The sequence below is a fragment of the Apus apus genome, chromosome 5 (assembly GCF_020740795.1).
Source record: "Apus apus isolate bApuApu2 chromosome 5, bApuApu2.pri.cur, whole genome shotgun sequence".
NCBI classification, from domain to species: domain Eukaryota; kingdom Metazoa; phylum Chordata; class Aves; order Apodiformes; family Apodidae; genus Apus; species Apus apus.
In genome coordinates this window covers 10789868-10804091 of record NC_067286.1, presented here as the reverse complement: position 1 = coordinate 10804091, position 14224 = coordinate 10789868, and the positions used below count along the sequence as shown (strand labels likewise).

The 14224-nt window shown below is 37.9% G+C and overlaps 1 protein-coding gene across 4 annotated transcripts in view; it reads left to right on the top strand.

Moving 5' to 3' along the window:
- Nucleotides 1–14224, top strand: part of AMPD3 (adenosine monophosphate deaminase 3) — a 32129-nt gene that overhangs the window by 14150 nt on the left and 3755 nt on the right. The window contains exons 7-15 of one of the 4 annotated variants that reach the window (XM_051622175.1): nucleotides 4680–4874; nucleotides 5113–5244; nucleotides 6087–6250; nucleotides 7322–7448; nucleotides 8289–8452; nucleotides 10499–10619; nucleotides 11930–12103; nucleotides 12325–12408; nucleotides 13226–13257. In XM_051622175.1, coding sequence (XP_051478135.1) covers nucleotides 4680–4874; nucleotides 5113–5244; nucleotides 6087–6250; nucleotides 7322–7448; nucleotides 8289–8452; nucleotides 10499–10619; nucleotides 11930–12103; nucleotides 12325–12384 — 1137 coding nt within the window. In that variant the 3' untranslated portion in view covers nucleotides 12385–12408; nucleotides 13226–13257. Of the gene's footprint in view, nucleotides 1–4679; nucleotides 4875–5112; nucleotides 5245–6086; nucleotides 6251–7321; nucleotides 7449–8288; nucleotides 8453–10498; nucleotides 10620–11929; nucleotides 12104–12324; nucleotides 12409–13221; nucleotides 13333–14224 lie in introns of those variants that run through there. The other 3 variants (XM_051622174.1, XR_007889773.1, XM_051622177.1) reach the window with 3 other exon arrangements.

The following is a 14224-nucleotide window of genomic DNA, read 5'->3' as shown; positions in this document are numbered from 1 at the left end:
AATATTTGTTTAACAAAGTGTATTTGCTACTTTTATGAAGTGTATCTGTGTGCTGCACTGGCAGGTGTCTTTCACTGCAAATAACTTTGATACAGTTTTCTAAAGATGAAAAAATGACAGTGGGTGTTGGCCTCTTCTCCCTAGTGACCAGCAATAGGACAAGAGGAAATGGAGTCAAGTTGCACCAGAGGAGGTTCAGATTAGATATTAGGAAAAATTTCTTCACAGAAAGAGTGGTGAGGCATTGGAACAGGCTGTCCAGGGAGGTGGTGGAGGCACTGTCCCTGGAGGTGTTTCAAAAACAGGTAGATGCAGTGTTTCAGGACATGGTTTAGTGGTAGGGGTAGCAGGGCAGATGGTTGGCCTTGATGATCTTGAAGTTCTTTTCCCAACCTTGATCATTCTGTGATTCTGTATTGGTGAGCAGTGAGTCCAGCAGTGGGATGTGGAATCATTTCCCTTCAATTCAGCATTGAGGTAAAGGCTGCAGGGGATTCAGTGTAAAGTTCATGAAGCTCATAGCTATTGGGGTAGGAATATTTATGAGCTAAAGTGCATGTGTTCAGAAAATCAGTTTGCAGCTGTGGATGCTACTGATACAGGCACTGGAAAAGTTCAGTATCATTAAAAGCGCCGCCCTTGGGCATTTGTTTTGCTGAATTTATCACTTACCACTTTGAATCTAGAGCATATGCCTAATTCAGTGCAACACTGTTTATGATACACACAGATAAGCATCCATAAAATAGATCTGAGATAGATGTTTTCTGGATGTTTGAGAAAGAATGAAAGGCACAAGGAGCAATGCAGAAAGCTGAGGGAGGCAGAGCGACTTAGGGAAGTTGGTGCTGGTGAGACATGATTTGGAGGGCAATGGGAACTCCTTCAAGCTCTAAGTTATATGCAGATATGAAATGAATTGTGAAAATGCACAGAAAAATGCACACGTATTAATTAAGTGCTAGGGTACATCAAAGCTCAAGTCCTTACAGCCTTCCGAAAAATTGCATTGCTTCTAAAAAACAATGAAGAAAAAGCTGTGTGATATTGTAGAAGATTTTTGTTGTTCCTAAGTTGCTGCTTACCTCAAGGTCAAAATACATCAGGTAGTTAAAAAAGGTAGTGCTAAAGCACTGCATAGTCTCTGTAAAAAGCATTAAAAAGACTCCAGGAAGCTTTTTTCCTATTGGAAAATAAATATATATATGTAGGGAGAAGGAGGCAGGGAAAAAAAAAAGGAAAAGCTTGGTTCTAAGTTAATAAGCCTGATGTGGTTAGCTCAGCTATAGAGCTACACGTGATATGCTTGGGGGGACTGGAGCAGATTTCATGGGAGCTTACTGGATTGCAGAAGCACACTTGGGGAGAATTACTTCTCAAAGGGAAGCAGGACTTTAGAAGAAATGTGGTTACTACTGTGTCATGTGATCCTTGCATACAAGGAAATGAAACAAAATGTCTCCTTGCTTTCCATCCTTGCCTTCTGAACAGTAGTGAATTCATGTTGATTTAAATAAAGAGGAATTGTTTTGTTTGTTTGGGGTTTTTTCAAGACTCTTTTAATTGCAGTAGCTGAGTCACCACTGGAACTAGTGAATTCTGAAATACAATAAATTAGACTTATTTAGATTCCCTATGTCCCTATGTTTATGACTTGCTTTTCCTGAATGTTTAGAGCTTACAGGGTATCTATTAATATGTTGTTTTGCTCTGCCATGTAAGTGGACCAAGCCTAGTAGTTTATAGTATTTCACTGGTCCATGAAGAGTTTATAGTAAACAATATTTGTTTCTAAAACAGAAGACATTTATTAAGCTGAGTAACCATATATATAGTGCACTTCAGTTCAAATGTCTATACAAATACTCTTGAGTGTAATAATATGTTAAGTGGAGCTGGTTTTTACTATTTTAGACACAGCATTGCTTACAGTGCATTAGTAATGTACTTCATGTTGTGTACTTTGAGACAGTAATATGTTTCTTGCTTTTTCATTTAGCTTTAAAGAGTCTAGCACATTTGAACTAGGGAGTGATTAACAATTAAATGTTAATGTTTACGATTCAGTTTATATCCTGGTCTTTAGTTATGCTATTAACATTCACATGGAGATAGATTTACCCTTAGAAGGCTGTAACAGCTTCTGTATAACTGCAAATTAAATTACTCCATGTGCTAAGTAAAACAATGGCATTTCTGTGGGCATATGTCATAGCATAAGCTGAAGTTTATCTTGCAGGAGTATGGTTGTTACTTACTGAGGTGCTCTGTGATCTGTTTCCTCCTGATCCTTAAAAGCAGATCAGGATGTCGACTACATCTGTTGGAATATGAAAGCTGCAGACATAGTCACCATACACAGGGGAACACACTGGTCTCACATTGTAGGTGTCCGTGTTTGCAGTCTGGGATGAGAGTCCTTGCAAAGATGTAGGTTCAGTGACTCCTTATAACTGGTTTATCTGGAAATTTCTTCTAGTTTGACTTCCTGCACACAGCTCTTGTTGGGAGCGTGTCCCTGGGAATGCTAGTTACTTGCATTTCAAACAACACAGTGCAGTGGGTTCAAACTTTTCCAATGTAGTAAGTATCTAACGGCAGCATCCAACCTTTGGATCTTGTTACATCATTGGTTGAGATTGAAAAGCCCCCTCTTTGCCTCATGGCCTTTTTTCAGTGTACAAATACCTATATAGAGTTGATCAAATTAACTCTCAATTCTCACCCTGAAAGCCAAATAATTTTCATTTTTATAATCACTTGAGAGTGTAGGTTTTACAGCTTCTAGTTCCTCTTGTGACATTTCTTGGGAATATTGTCAGTACTTTTTTAAAGTACTGACAATTAAACCTTTAAATGTAGACAGCAAAACTAGTTGCATTCTGACAGCTGCATTATCAGTGTTGTGCAGAAGCAAGATTGGTTTTTATTTCTGCTTTGAATTTCCTTTCTTACTCTGTATGAGGAGTTAGAGCAGCCCTTTCCACTACAGTTTCACATAAGGCTTCATGGTAAAGTGTTACTTACAGTAATTCCAAATAATGTCCTGCCAAATATATAAGACAGTATTAGGCTTATTATCTGAACCATCCTGTCCCTATTATATATCAGTCTTGAAACTTGTATTACAAACTGACTTCATTGCTTCCTGCTCCTGCAGAACCATTCTGCCAGTTGAACTTGGAAGCCTTGTCTCCAGTACCAGGCAGATGGTACTCAAGGCAGATATTAGAAACAATGAAATTTGGCAGTGGCTTCTGACCACATCCCTGTGCTCATGGCCATCTGTGTTCAGGTAGGGCCTGGGCTGGAGGAAAAGGGAAGCTTAGCAGACAGGCTGCAGCACTGCAGCTTCTGGGTGAGCTGAAACTGCTTCTGGTAGGATTTGGCAGTCTGGACTTGAAGGCAGTTTCAGTCGGTCAGGCTGACCCCAGGGCTCTTGCACGCATTACGTGTCAACTGTGAAATCTAATCAGAACAGTCATTTTTTTGTTTTGGTTTTAAATTTACAGGAATTTGTTGCTAGTAGAACGACATTGTTTTGCCTAGGACATGCATCAGGCTTTTTGTTGCTCAGTCAGAATTTCTCAAGGAAATTGAAAGCAAACGGACCCTGGAGCAGCAGTTGCTGTGCTGCTAGATTCCTTAACACCCTTATCCTAGCTAGGGCCTGTTCTTCCCTTTCAGGTACTTGGTCCTTAGGAACTGCAATTAGCATTACCTGCCTCCTCAAAAGAGAATAAGTTGGAGAATACACCTGATTTTCTTCTGTTCTTTAGTGGTGTAGTTAAGATAATAAACCCTTGACTGCAAGGAACTGCAACAGATTAATTTTACATACCTGCTGGAGGCATCTCAGGAGTTACACACTCTGAAGGGAAAACTTAAATCAACAAACAACCCCCCAGATCTCATTAGTTTTTTCTTTGGATGGTGTTTTAATACAGGCTGCTCAAACAGCAGTGCAAGCTTCTGAGCAAAATAAAATTATACCTGTGGAAACCATTTGGTTCTTGTCAGTTTTAAAAAAATAAAAAAATGGAAGGAGTACTCCTAGCCCTTCTCTGGAGCCTGCACTTCCTTAGGAGGAGATCTGAAGAATCTGAAAAATCTGTCAGCATTATGAGTTGCTGTATTACAATTAAAATTAGAAAAAACCATGACAAAATTTCTTACATGTACATTTTGCAGTTCTGGTGAGTCTCATGTGGTTGAAATACAAAACTGACTTCTGCTTTTGGCAATACCTGAGAACTCAAGGTCCTCAAAGTCAGAGAGGTTGGTTTTAAATGCAGTTTATAACTAGAAATACATCATCGATTCATGGGTGAAATAGAAGGATACTAAAGGATCTGAGTGTCCTTTAGGGAAATATCAAATTTAATCTGACCCCAGGTTCTGTTTGGCACTTAAAATGCATTTTAACTTGTTGAAAATTTTCTGATTTAAATAGGAAATGATTAATGGAGGGATACTTTAATTTTGCTTATTTGAATGATTAATCAAACCCCAAAATCTCATGGTTCTGAAACATTTTTACTTGCTTAGGCACTAATCCGTTTGTTACTTAAGGAATATTTAAGAAGGCTTTAGTCATTGTTGTCACTGACATAGATACTTTGCTAATTTAAGTTTATGTATATGGATGATGAACATGACTAACCTTCTTTTCCTTTCAGGTTGATACTCATATCCATGCTGCTGCCTGCATGAACCAGAAACACTTGTTGAGGTTTATTAAGCACACATATCAAACGGAGCCCGACAGGATTGTTGCAGAGAAAAAAGGCAAGAAGATGACTTTAAAGCAAATCTTTGAAAGCCTTCACATGGACCCTTATGACCTCACTGTAGACTCTTTAGACGTTCACGCAGTAAGTCTAGTAAAACAACAAAAGAGAAAAACTGTTTTCTTGGTGTAAAATTCTAGTTTCTTCAGTTTTTAGATGATAACTTATTTAAGATAATTTGAATTCATGCATTACTTTAATAGTTTGAAGTAAACTAGCATAGGCTTTTTCTTTTCTGTGCATTTTATTGCTAGGCAATTTAATTTATAAACTATTGTATGTACTTATAAACATAGTTATTTGGGATTTTTTCCTCCTCCAGGGTCGCCAAACATTTCATCGATTTGACAAATTCAATTCCAAGTACAATCCAGTTGGTGCCAGTGAGCTGAGAGACTTGTATCTGAAAACGGAGAACTATATTGGTGGTGAATATTTTGCTCGTATGGTCAAGGTAAATAAATTTCAAGCTTTTCAGGCTGTAGAGAAATGAAGGTTTGTAAAAGATTTGTGATGTCATAATTCAGTCTAGAGCTCACACAATGGTTAAGTGATTCCAAGTATTGGGCAATTCATCAGACATCTGCTAAGTCAGCCAATGCTGCTTTCTAAAGAATTGTATGATTTAGAAATGTGTATACATTGAAAGCAGAGTTGTGAGCTGTTTCAAACTAATGGAGAGCAGCCAAGGGCCAATTCAGTGTCTCGACATTCTGTTAGGATGTAGTCGGTTAGTGGTAGCTGCTGAGGAAGGAGGAGCTAGGGAGGCGCCTCCACATAGATCTGTCTCTGCACATGTATGCATGGGCTTCAAATTAATTTCTTTCAACAAAATCAGTTTTTATGAACTAGATGTCAGCTCTTACATGTAGAGAAGTGCTTGTCTAAAATTAATAGTCTTGAAATGGCTTACTGCCACAGATTCTGGGGCAGATTCTTCACTGGCCTGCATATTTTATGTGGTCATTTACTGCAGTTTAAATAGTATAATTCTGATTCACCAATTTGTAAACATGTGTCTTACAAACATGTTAGTAATAATTGCACAAGAATATCGTCCTCTAAATCTAGCTGTTACAGTTAATTATACTCAAATAGTATCTGAGATAGCTTGCTAGTAGAATATTTAGCTGCCTAAAATAAAATAATAGATTAATAGACGAGAGATTCCCTTTATCTTTAAAGGGTGACATGACAGTTACATCTGGTCTGAGGAGAATACAATGATAAATATACTACTAGCTGTAAATGATCTTCAGTGTCCATATTAAAGCAAATATATTTCTTACTTAATAGGAAGTAGCCCGTGAACTAGAAGAAAGTAAGTACCAGTACACAGAACCCCGCTTATCCATTTATGGACGGTCTCCAGATGAATGGCTGAACTTGGCAAAATGGTTCATTAAGCATAAAGTTTATTCCCCTAATATGCGCTGGATAATTCAGGTTCCCAGAATCTAGTAAGTAACCAGGAGTTCTTGCTAATTTTAATAGTTTGAATTCAAATCAATATTTTTTTTTAATTTCTGATATTTTTTAGACGGTTTATGAGCTGTCCTGTACTTCTATTTATAAGCAACGGCCGGGGAAATTTATTCTTGACCATTGCTGTAATTTTCCTGACAGTCTGGGGGTGGAAGACAGGAGATGGGGTTTCAATCTACTCTTTATGAAGCTGTTCAAAACTGCTGTGAATTATTTTTAAGTCTGATGATAATAAAACTGAAAATTACAACAGCGTGAAATCAAGCTGCATTCAAAGGCAAGTTAAAATAAAATTCAATAATGAAAATAAATAAATTCTTGAATTCCATAAAGGAGTAGAAAATGCTCTGTCAAACTGTTATAATCAAAATTCCTCAAGATTGGTGTCTAAATGACAGTGAACGTAGAAATGCAGCCCAGATTGCTGGCTTTGAAGCTTAAATCAGTATCAGTTTTTATTAGTTTTTAAGCATCCTTTGGGACTTTATTAAATGGTTCTTTGTTCCTAATACTGTATGTTGTCATATGGTCTCCCACAATAATTTTGTCAGCCTTAATAGCTGAGCTTCACATTTTGAAATGGTGTAGTTGGAGTATGAGTATAGAAAGAGCTGTCGTGGTTGCATATATTCCCCAGAGCATGTTTCTCATAAGGGAGAAAGTTTCTCTCCTTTAATTTTTACGTAGCAATTTCTTATGTACACAGCAGAGTCTTTCATCACAGGTAATTCCTTATCTCCCCAGTTAGTACTTGGATTTCTGTAATGGAAAGGGTCACTGTTCTAGAGACAGACAGCATCTCCCCCTGCATACTGTCCCTATTTTTTGAGCACTTTTGAGTTCCCAGAGCCTGGATGAAGCAGAATGGCAGGCAGTGCAGGAAGCAGCACAGAGACTATCCCTGCTCTGACATAAACTTTGAATTTCTGAATCCTGGTAGAACTGAAGCTGTAGAATATACACAAATAACAGAAAATATGAAAGTGGAGGAAAAATATAAGCTGATTAAAGAATGGTCACACCTGTGTATATTTTTTCCCCTTCAGTGACATATTTAGGTCTAAAAATATTCTGCCTAGTTTTGGGAAGATGTTGGAGAACATCTTTGTACCTTTGTTTGAAGCAACAATCAATCCCAAAGACCACAAAGAATTACACCTTTTCCTCAAATATGTAAGTGTGTTTGGATTTTCTGTCTCTCGTGAAAGGGATCCTCTGCCACTTAAAAAATTTTGTTTGGCCACAGCTGTTTCCAGACACTAAAAAAAGCTCCTTCCTCTATGGATTACTTGTATTATTGTTTTAAAGCTCTGACATACAAGTTAAAAAAGCCTGGGTAAGGTCCTGCTGTCAAATAGTTTCCATTTGTTTCTTCTGAAACAACTCAACAGCTGTTTATTTATCCTCTCAGTAATCCTCTCTACAAAGGATGACCAAAAAACGTTGGCATGCTCTTGTGCAGAGGGAACATTGTAATCCAGGATGTGTACTTGGAGCTTGTCTCTGGGACTGGCCTCCAAAAAGGAGGCAACTGAAAGGAAGCATTGTGTAGATCCTCATGGAACTGAGGAGAGAGGTGGGGATATAGCTGCTGGGATGTGATTAAAAGAGACATTTCTGAATATGTCCCAAATCAGAACTCTGAGGTTTCTTGGGGCTCTCTGACCTTCAGCTGCTTTTCAAATAATAAAGCAGATGAATTTAAAGGATTATAAGATGGATCTGAGGGAGTCTTACAGGCCTATGCCCTCCACAGAAGTCTGAAGGCTTTTGTGCACCTGGGCCTCCTATTTCCCTCAGAAGAAAAAAATGAATGAAACTTGCTTTGAGAAAAGACATTATTCCTGCGCCCTGCCTGGTGTGGTAGGAGGGAACAGCAGCAGGATTGCTAGGATAAGGATGGGAATGAAGAGAACTAGATTCTTTGTACAATCAAGTCTTGAAGGAAGAGTAAGAAATGTTCAAGTTTGCTTCTTGAAAACACTTATTTCTGTGAATCTCTTCTCCTACAAGGTGACTGGCTTTGACAGTGTTGATGATGAATCCAAACACAGTGGCCATATGTTCTCTGACAAGAGCCTTAACCCTGACCTCTGGACCAGTGAGAAGAATCCTCCCTATAGCTACTACTTATATTATATGTATGTGAACATCATGTTGCTAAACAACCTAAGGAGGTAAGTAGGCATTTTTCTCTTTTAAAAGCTTCCAGAAAGAAAAATCAATAAACTTGGTCTCAGTGTAAGTCAGTATCTAAATCATATCTCTTTGGAAGGAAAGGTTATCTTGAATTATTTTAAAGAGTCCGAGAGAAGTACATGAGTTCTTTTGAAAATGTTAACTGCAAAATGAATTCAAATAAAATATTCAGATATTGTAAAAGCATCAGATTAATATCTGTTTGACATACATGTATATTTTGTTTTGTGAATTCCTTAAATCTGAATATATCAAACAAAAGAAAAGAAGAAGCCCCGTACAACTGACTTGTTAACTTCTGCTTGGATTCACAGTGGATTTCGAGATATAATGTACCTCTTGGTAGCTTGCTGTCCCCTGGTGATTTAGGAGATAGAAAGTTATGTTGTGAAATACTGGTTTAACTGCTACTGCTGTTATCAGACATAGACAAAGTAGGAAATAATTATCAACTGCAGATGTAGCTAATTTTCTTTAGCAGGCTTGTTGACTCATTCAATTTTACTACTTAAGAGACCAATGTCTAGGCAAGTAATGCAGGGAGTTACGACACTGAATGTGAGATCATGGCTGTAAAAGCAGATTCTGGCACCAGGCTCCTGAAAAAAAGCCTGAAATTCAACTTGGAAGTTATGTTCCTGACTTTGTGGGTGACTCACGGAGTGATCTGCATGGCTGACTCCAAGTGAGGTGATCTATTGCTATGGTCATGTCATCACTTACATTGCAAGGATTTGGTTCATTATTATTTATAAAATGTTTTGGGACTTTCTTATAGGAGGTGCACATATTTATTACTTTAACAGCTCTTATCCAAGTTAAGATTCAAAATGTTGTTTCTTCCCCCACTGGTACCTTAAGCATTTCTCTACCATCCTATATCATCAAAATTTACAATAAAAAAACCCACCTTAAATTACTTTGTACCTGCAACAAACAGGCCTAGTTGTTACTTTTATTTTTATCATGGAATGGATGCATTACAGCAAATACCTAAGTCATCCCTTTCTCCTGACTTCCTTTACATTCTCTGCAATTTATATATTTTTCTTTTCCAAAGAGAGAGTTTCTGTCAGAGCCCAAGCATTTCTTTTTTAACTCAAGATCATTTCAACTACTGTTTGAAAATCTTCCTAGAAAATCATTAAATATGCTTTACAGCTAGATGAGAGAACAACAGATCATCAATGAGTCAGTAAAAACAGTTCACCCTGTTGAACACACTGAGTATTTGCACCATAGCCAGTTTTGGTAGTATTAGTGAAGTCATCAAGGACAGATTACATCTTCACATCCATTTTCAGGAGAAACTTTACTAAACATCCATCCTAGAACTGCCTTAGACTCTAGCAGTCCTTGTTGAAATTCTTTTTAGCATCTCCAAACACTTATGGGACATTTGCCTGTGCTGCATAACAGGGTCCACTATAACTAAAACCCAGCCTAGTTTTTAATAAATGTGATAAAAATAAAATAGTTGTAGAAATGACAGTGTAATAACTAACACACCTCGCTCATCTCTGTGCTGCTGAGGGTGTGGTTTTATGTTACACTTAACCTAGTGAGATGGGAAGTTGTCATCACACTAGGTAGTGTTAGCTAACTCTTGGCATTGTGCTTCCAGTTCTTCCATCATTTTGAATCCAGGAATTAGAGAGCCACAGGTTGCATCACTAAGTGCTTAGCTAAGTTCACTTAACTAAACATCTGCGAGTTCCCTCAACAAAATCAGTTCACTAACTGTTCACTCAGTAGCTGAACAATTGCTAAATGGGATGTAGCTGGGGAAGGGGAGAAGGAGGAAGACACAAATACGTCAAGTGGTGGAAGGGGCTTGCGTAGAGGGACCTGCCCCCTTCCAGAACAGAACAGCCCACAGGTAGACCTGATTAGATATCATGTCAAGCTGTATGAGAATGTGTAGCTTGTAATTTTGTAAATTCCTATATTAATGATAATTATATACAAAATAGATGAAGAATGGTGCATTTTTTGTTAGTGGAACTTGCTTTTAATCTCCTCAGGGAAAGAGGCATGTGTACTTTTCTGTTTCGGCCTCACTGTGGAGAAGCTGGGTCTATCACACACCTTGTATCAGCCTTTCTGACAGCAGACAACATTTCTCATGGATTGCTCTTGAAGAAGGTATTGCCTGGTTGCTCACCTAAATCAATCACCATCTGCTTAGACATCAGTCACTGGTTCAAACAACAGTCACCAAACAGACTTTATCTGGGCAGCCCAAAATTATCTTAGCAAGGCACAAGTAACTCTTTGCTTTGAACAAAAATATTCAACCTCAGCTGAACTTCCTATTTTTTATTTAAGCTACAAAAATAAAACTTCTCTTAAGTGAATATTATAAAGCTGTGTCTTTATAGAGAAGATCAACTGTTCAGATATGTCAGTGACTTGGCAGCACCTGTGTTTGGTGACTCCAAGCAGAGTTAAAATTACATGGAAAAAACTGCTTAGGCATGTTAGACTGGGATTGCTTGATTAAGAAGTTTAACATAGCTGAATATCACAGCAATATTTTATATACAACTTGATCGTTGTGACAGGACAAATGATTTAACTTGTGGCATATCAGTTAACAAGACACACAACTCATCCCGAGGCCACCATTTTGTAATTAAAATAATTGGTCAGTGGGTGGCAGGCTTGCACTATAGTGTTTTTGAAAGAGTAACTTACTTAACAACTTACTTCTCTTGTAAGTTGGATTTTCTGGTTAATGCCGGAGAACTCTCTCTGTATTTTTCAACATAACCAAGGACAAAGAAATATTTTGCCTAAAGTCATATCTAATGTTATGCTCAAAACCAGCAATTCCTAAAATTAGACTAAGTGCTAAGGCCATATGTGGCAAAAGCATTATCCTCCTCACTCTCTCCTTCTTGGCCTGGTGTGATAACCTAGCACAGCAGATAATAATAATAAAGGCATTTGTTAGGTTCACAGGTTGGTTAGCCCAAAAATAGTGATAAAGATGAGGTGACCATGAATTATTTGTATTATGTGCAACAGCAACACATGACTTGTAATAAATTAAAACTTCTGCTCCTAAAATTTACCTATTGGACTGTAGTTTCAAAAATAACAAATTGCTTAGCAGTTGTTACTCATTTGTTATCAGTGAGTTTCAGCATTTGGGGGAAGGTATGCAACTAGTATCAAATGCAGTGCCTTTAATGGTAAAAAATACTAATCTCCAGTAATATTATTCATCATATATTTATAAAGAAGATGAAGAATGTAAACTTTTTATTAAGATTAGTAACATTTAAAATTCAGACTTCTAAATATTTTCTAAAGAAGTCAGAATTTAGTATCAAACTAAATTTTTGGGGTCTTTGTTCTCCCTCTGTAATGCTATTTCCATTTTATACAAGGGAAATCTTTCTGCATTATCCCATATTACTATTAAATGCGGACTGTGTTTTGTTTTGCAGAGTCCTGTCCTCCAGTACCTTTATTATCTTGCACAAATACCCATTGCTATGTCTCCACTTAGTAACAACAGTCTATTCCTGGAGTACTCAAAAAATCCACTACGGGAATTTCTACACAAGGGACTCCATGTGTCTCTCTCCACAGATGATCCTATGCAGTTTCATTACACAAAGGTAAGAACTGCAGAAAGCACTGGAATTTGCTTTCCAGTACCACAGGCCCAGAATGACCTGAAAGCTATTTTATTTAATTGCTTAGGATATAAAGTGTCATGTCTTTCAGTCACTTCATTCATTATTCCTCCTCATTCTCAGTCTACTATTCACTGTTAGGTTGCAGAAGGAAATGTCTAATTTCCTAATTATGTTTCTTTTGTACTCTTGCCTCTCTCCAGTGTTGGCTGTTGAAGTATAGAATGAAGGATGAGGCTGAAGGGAGGTTTGAGCCTTCATAAACAATCCTCTAGAGTGCCAGGAAAGTCCAGTTTCCTTACTAATAAATCTGGGGAAGTACATTACAAAAAACACAATGTGGAATCTCTGAAGATGATGTATGAGCTGTTTGCTCAGTGAACTGAAACTGATTCTTGCCCTGGGGTGGCTTGGCAGGACAGAAGTGCCTGGTCACTGGTTTTGATGCACCATTTTTGTGGTTGGCACTGACCTGAGTCATGCTGTGCCTCAGAGTGGCCTGTACATTGCTCAGTTGTCTGTGTTCTGAGGACAAGCTGAGCTCTGGTGTGCTCCACTCAGGCTTCTGGCCCATGACACGGCTGCTAGAAAAGGGATAGATCTGCTGTGGGGGCTTTCTGCATGGATGTAAGACAGCAGTAGCCGAGTCACACACTGTGTGACAGATCCTCAGCTGTCACAGCCCATTAGTCAGACCCAGCCTCCTTGTGTGGAAGGTCAGAAGTGAGAAATTGCCCTGCTGTCTATGGACATATTCACTAAGATGCATAACTACGTCCTCCAAGGTGCTTATATTCCCTGGGAACTCATTTCAAATTGCCAAATAAATGCCTCTTAAGGATCTGGACTGCAGGCTGCAATTTCTTAGACTAAGATAACTGGATACCCACTGCCTATTAATTATTTAACAGTCGCCCTTGGGAAATTTGAAATAAATAATTCTATCTGTTTGTAATTATGATGTTAAAGTCTTAAACCTCCAATTTTTCACAGCTATCTAAAGAGCATGTATAAATTCCTTAATTAGTAATGAGTACATATCCCTATTTACATCTTATTTACATATGATTTAATATTAAACCTATTTTGGTGTGATACAGGAAGCTCTCATGGAAGAATATGCTATTGCAGCCCAGGTGTGGAAACTAAGTACCTGTGACTTGTGTGAAATAGCAAGAAACAGTGTGTTACAGAGTGGACTGTCAGATAAGGTAATTATGGCTGAAAAAAATATCTTGTGAATGTTACGGCAAGTAGGAACTGGTAAGTCAATAGTCTGGATACTGAATAGTCAGTGTTTATGTGATGTGTTTTTGCACATTCCTATCCTCTTTTCCAGAAATACTCACAAACTATCTGCTATGCAGTTTTACATTAAAAATAAAGTACTGGTGTTACATTTTTCCTCATTAGCTTTTTGTTGGAATTCCAAAACATGCAGAGAGACCAGGTGCCTGTTTATACTCAGTTCTGCCTCCACTTCCAAAACTTTAACTATTTGGGTGATATCCCTGTGACATATCTTCCATATCTTGCATTGAGTAAAAATAAACTGCCTGTCATAAGCAAGACATGTTTATGCTTAAAAGGGAGTACTACAGAAAATATATAAACCAGAAAATACTCTGATTTAGATATCCAGATTAGATTAAAACCCCTTTTGGCTTTAAAATTCTATAAATCCATGGCTTTCTGTAGGCCTTATTTTAAGAGTGTCCTCTCTTCTATGACACACTCAAACGTTCCTCAAAGAGCTAGTACGTGAAGGGGCTTTACAAGTGAATTCTGTTGTTTCGTCCAATATTCTCTAGTGACAACTACGATTTTCCTCTCATGCCACTTGTTTTAACTAAGAAAAGAAACCTAAGCCTCTTTTTTAACCTCTCACTTGAAAAGTGTGGTAGTGAAGACTGAACACTAGCACGAAGGGCTTTAGCAAGCCAGACTGAGTGCACTGCTGGGTAATCATATATAGAACTTTGGCCTTAAAATCTCCAAAACTGGTTCACTTGGCAGCTGGTTGAAGCTGCTTTTTCACTTGCACTGTAGTAATTCAACTAACTGATACTAAGTTATACAATAATCAGAGCAGCTGAACTGACT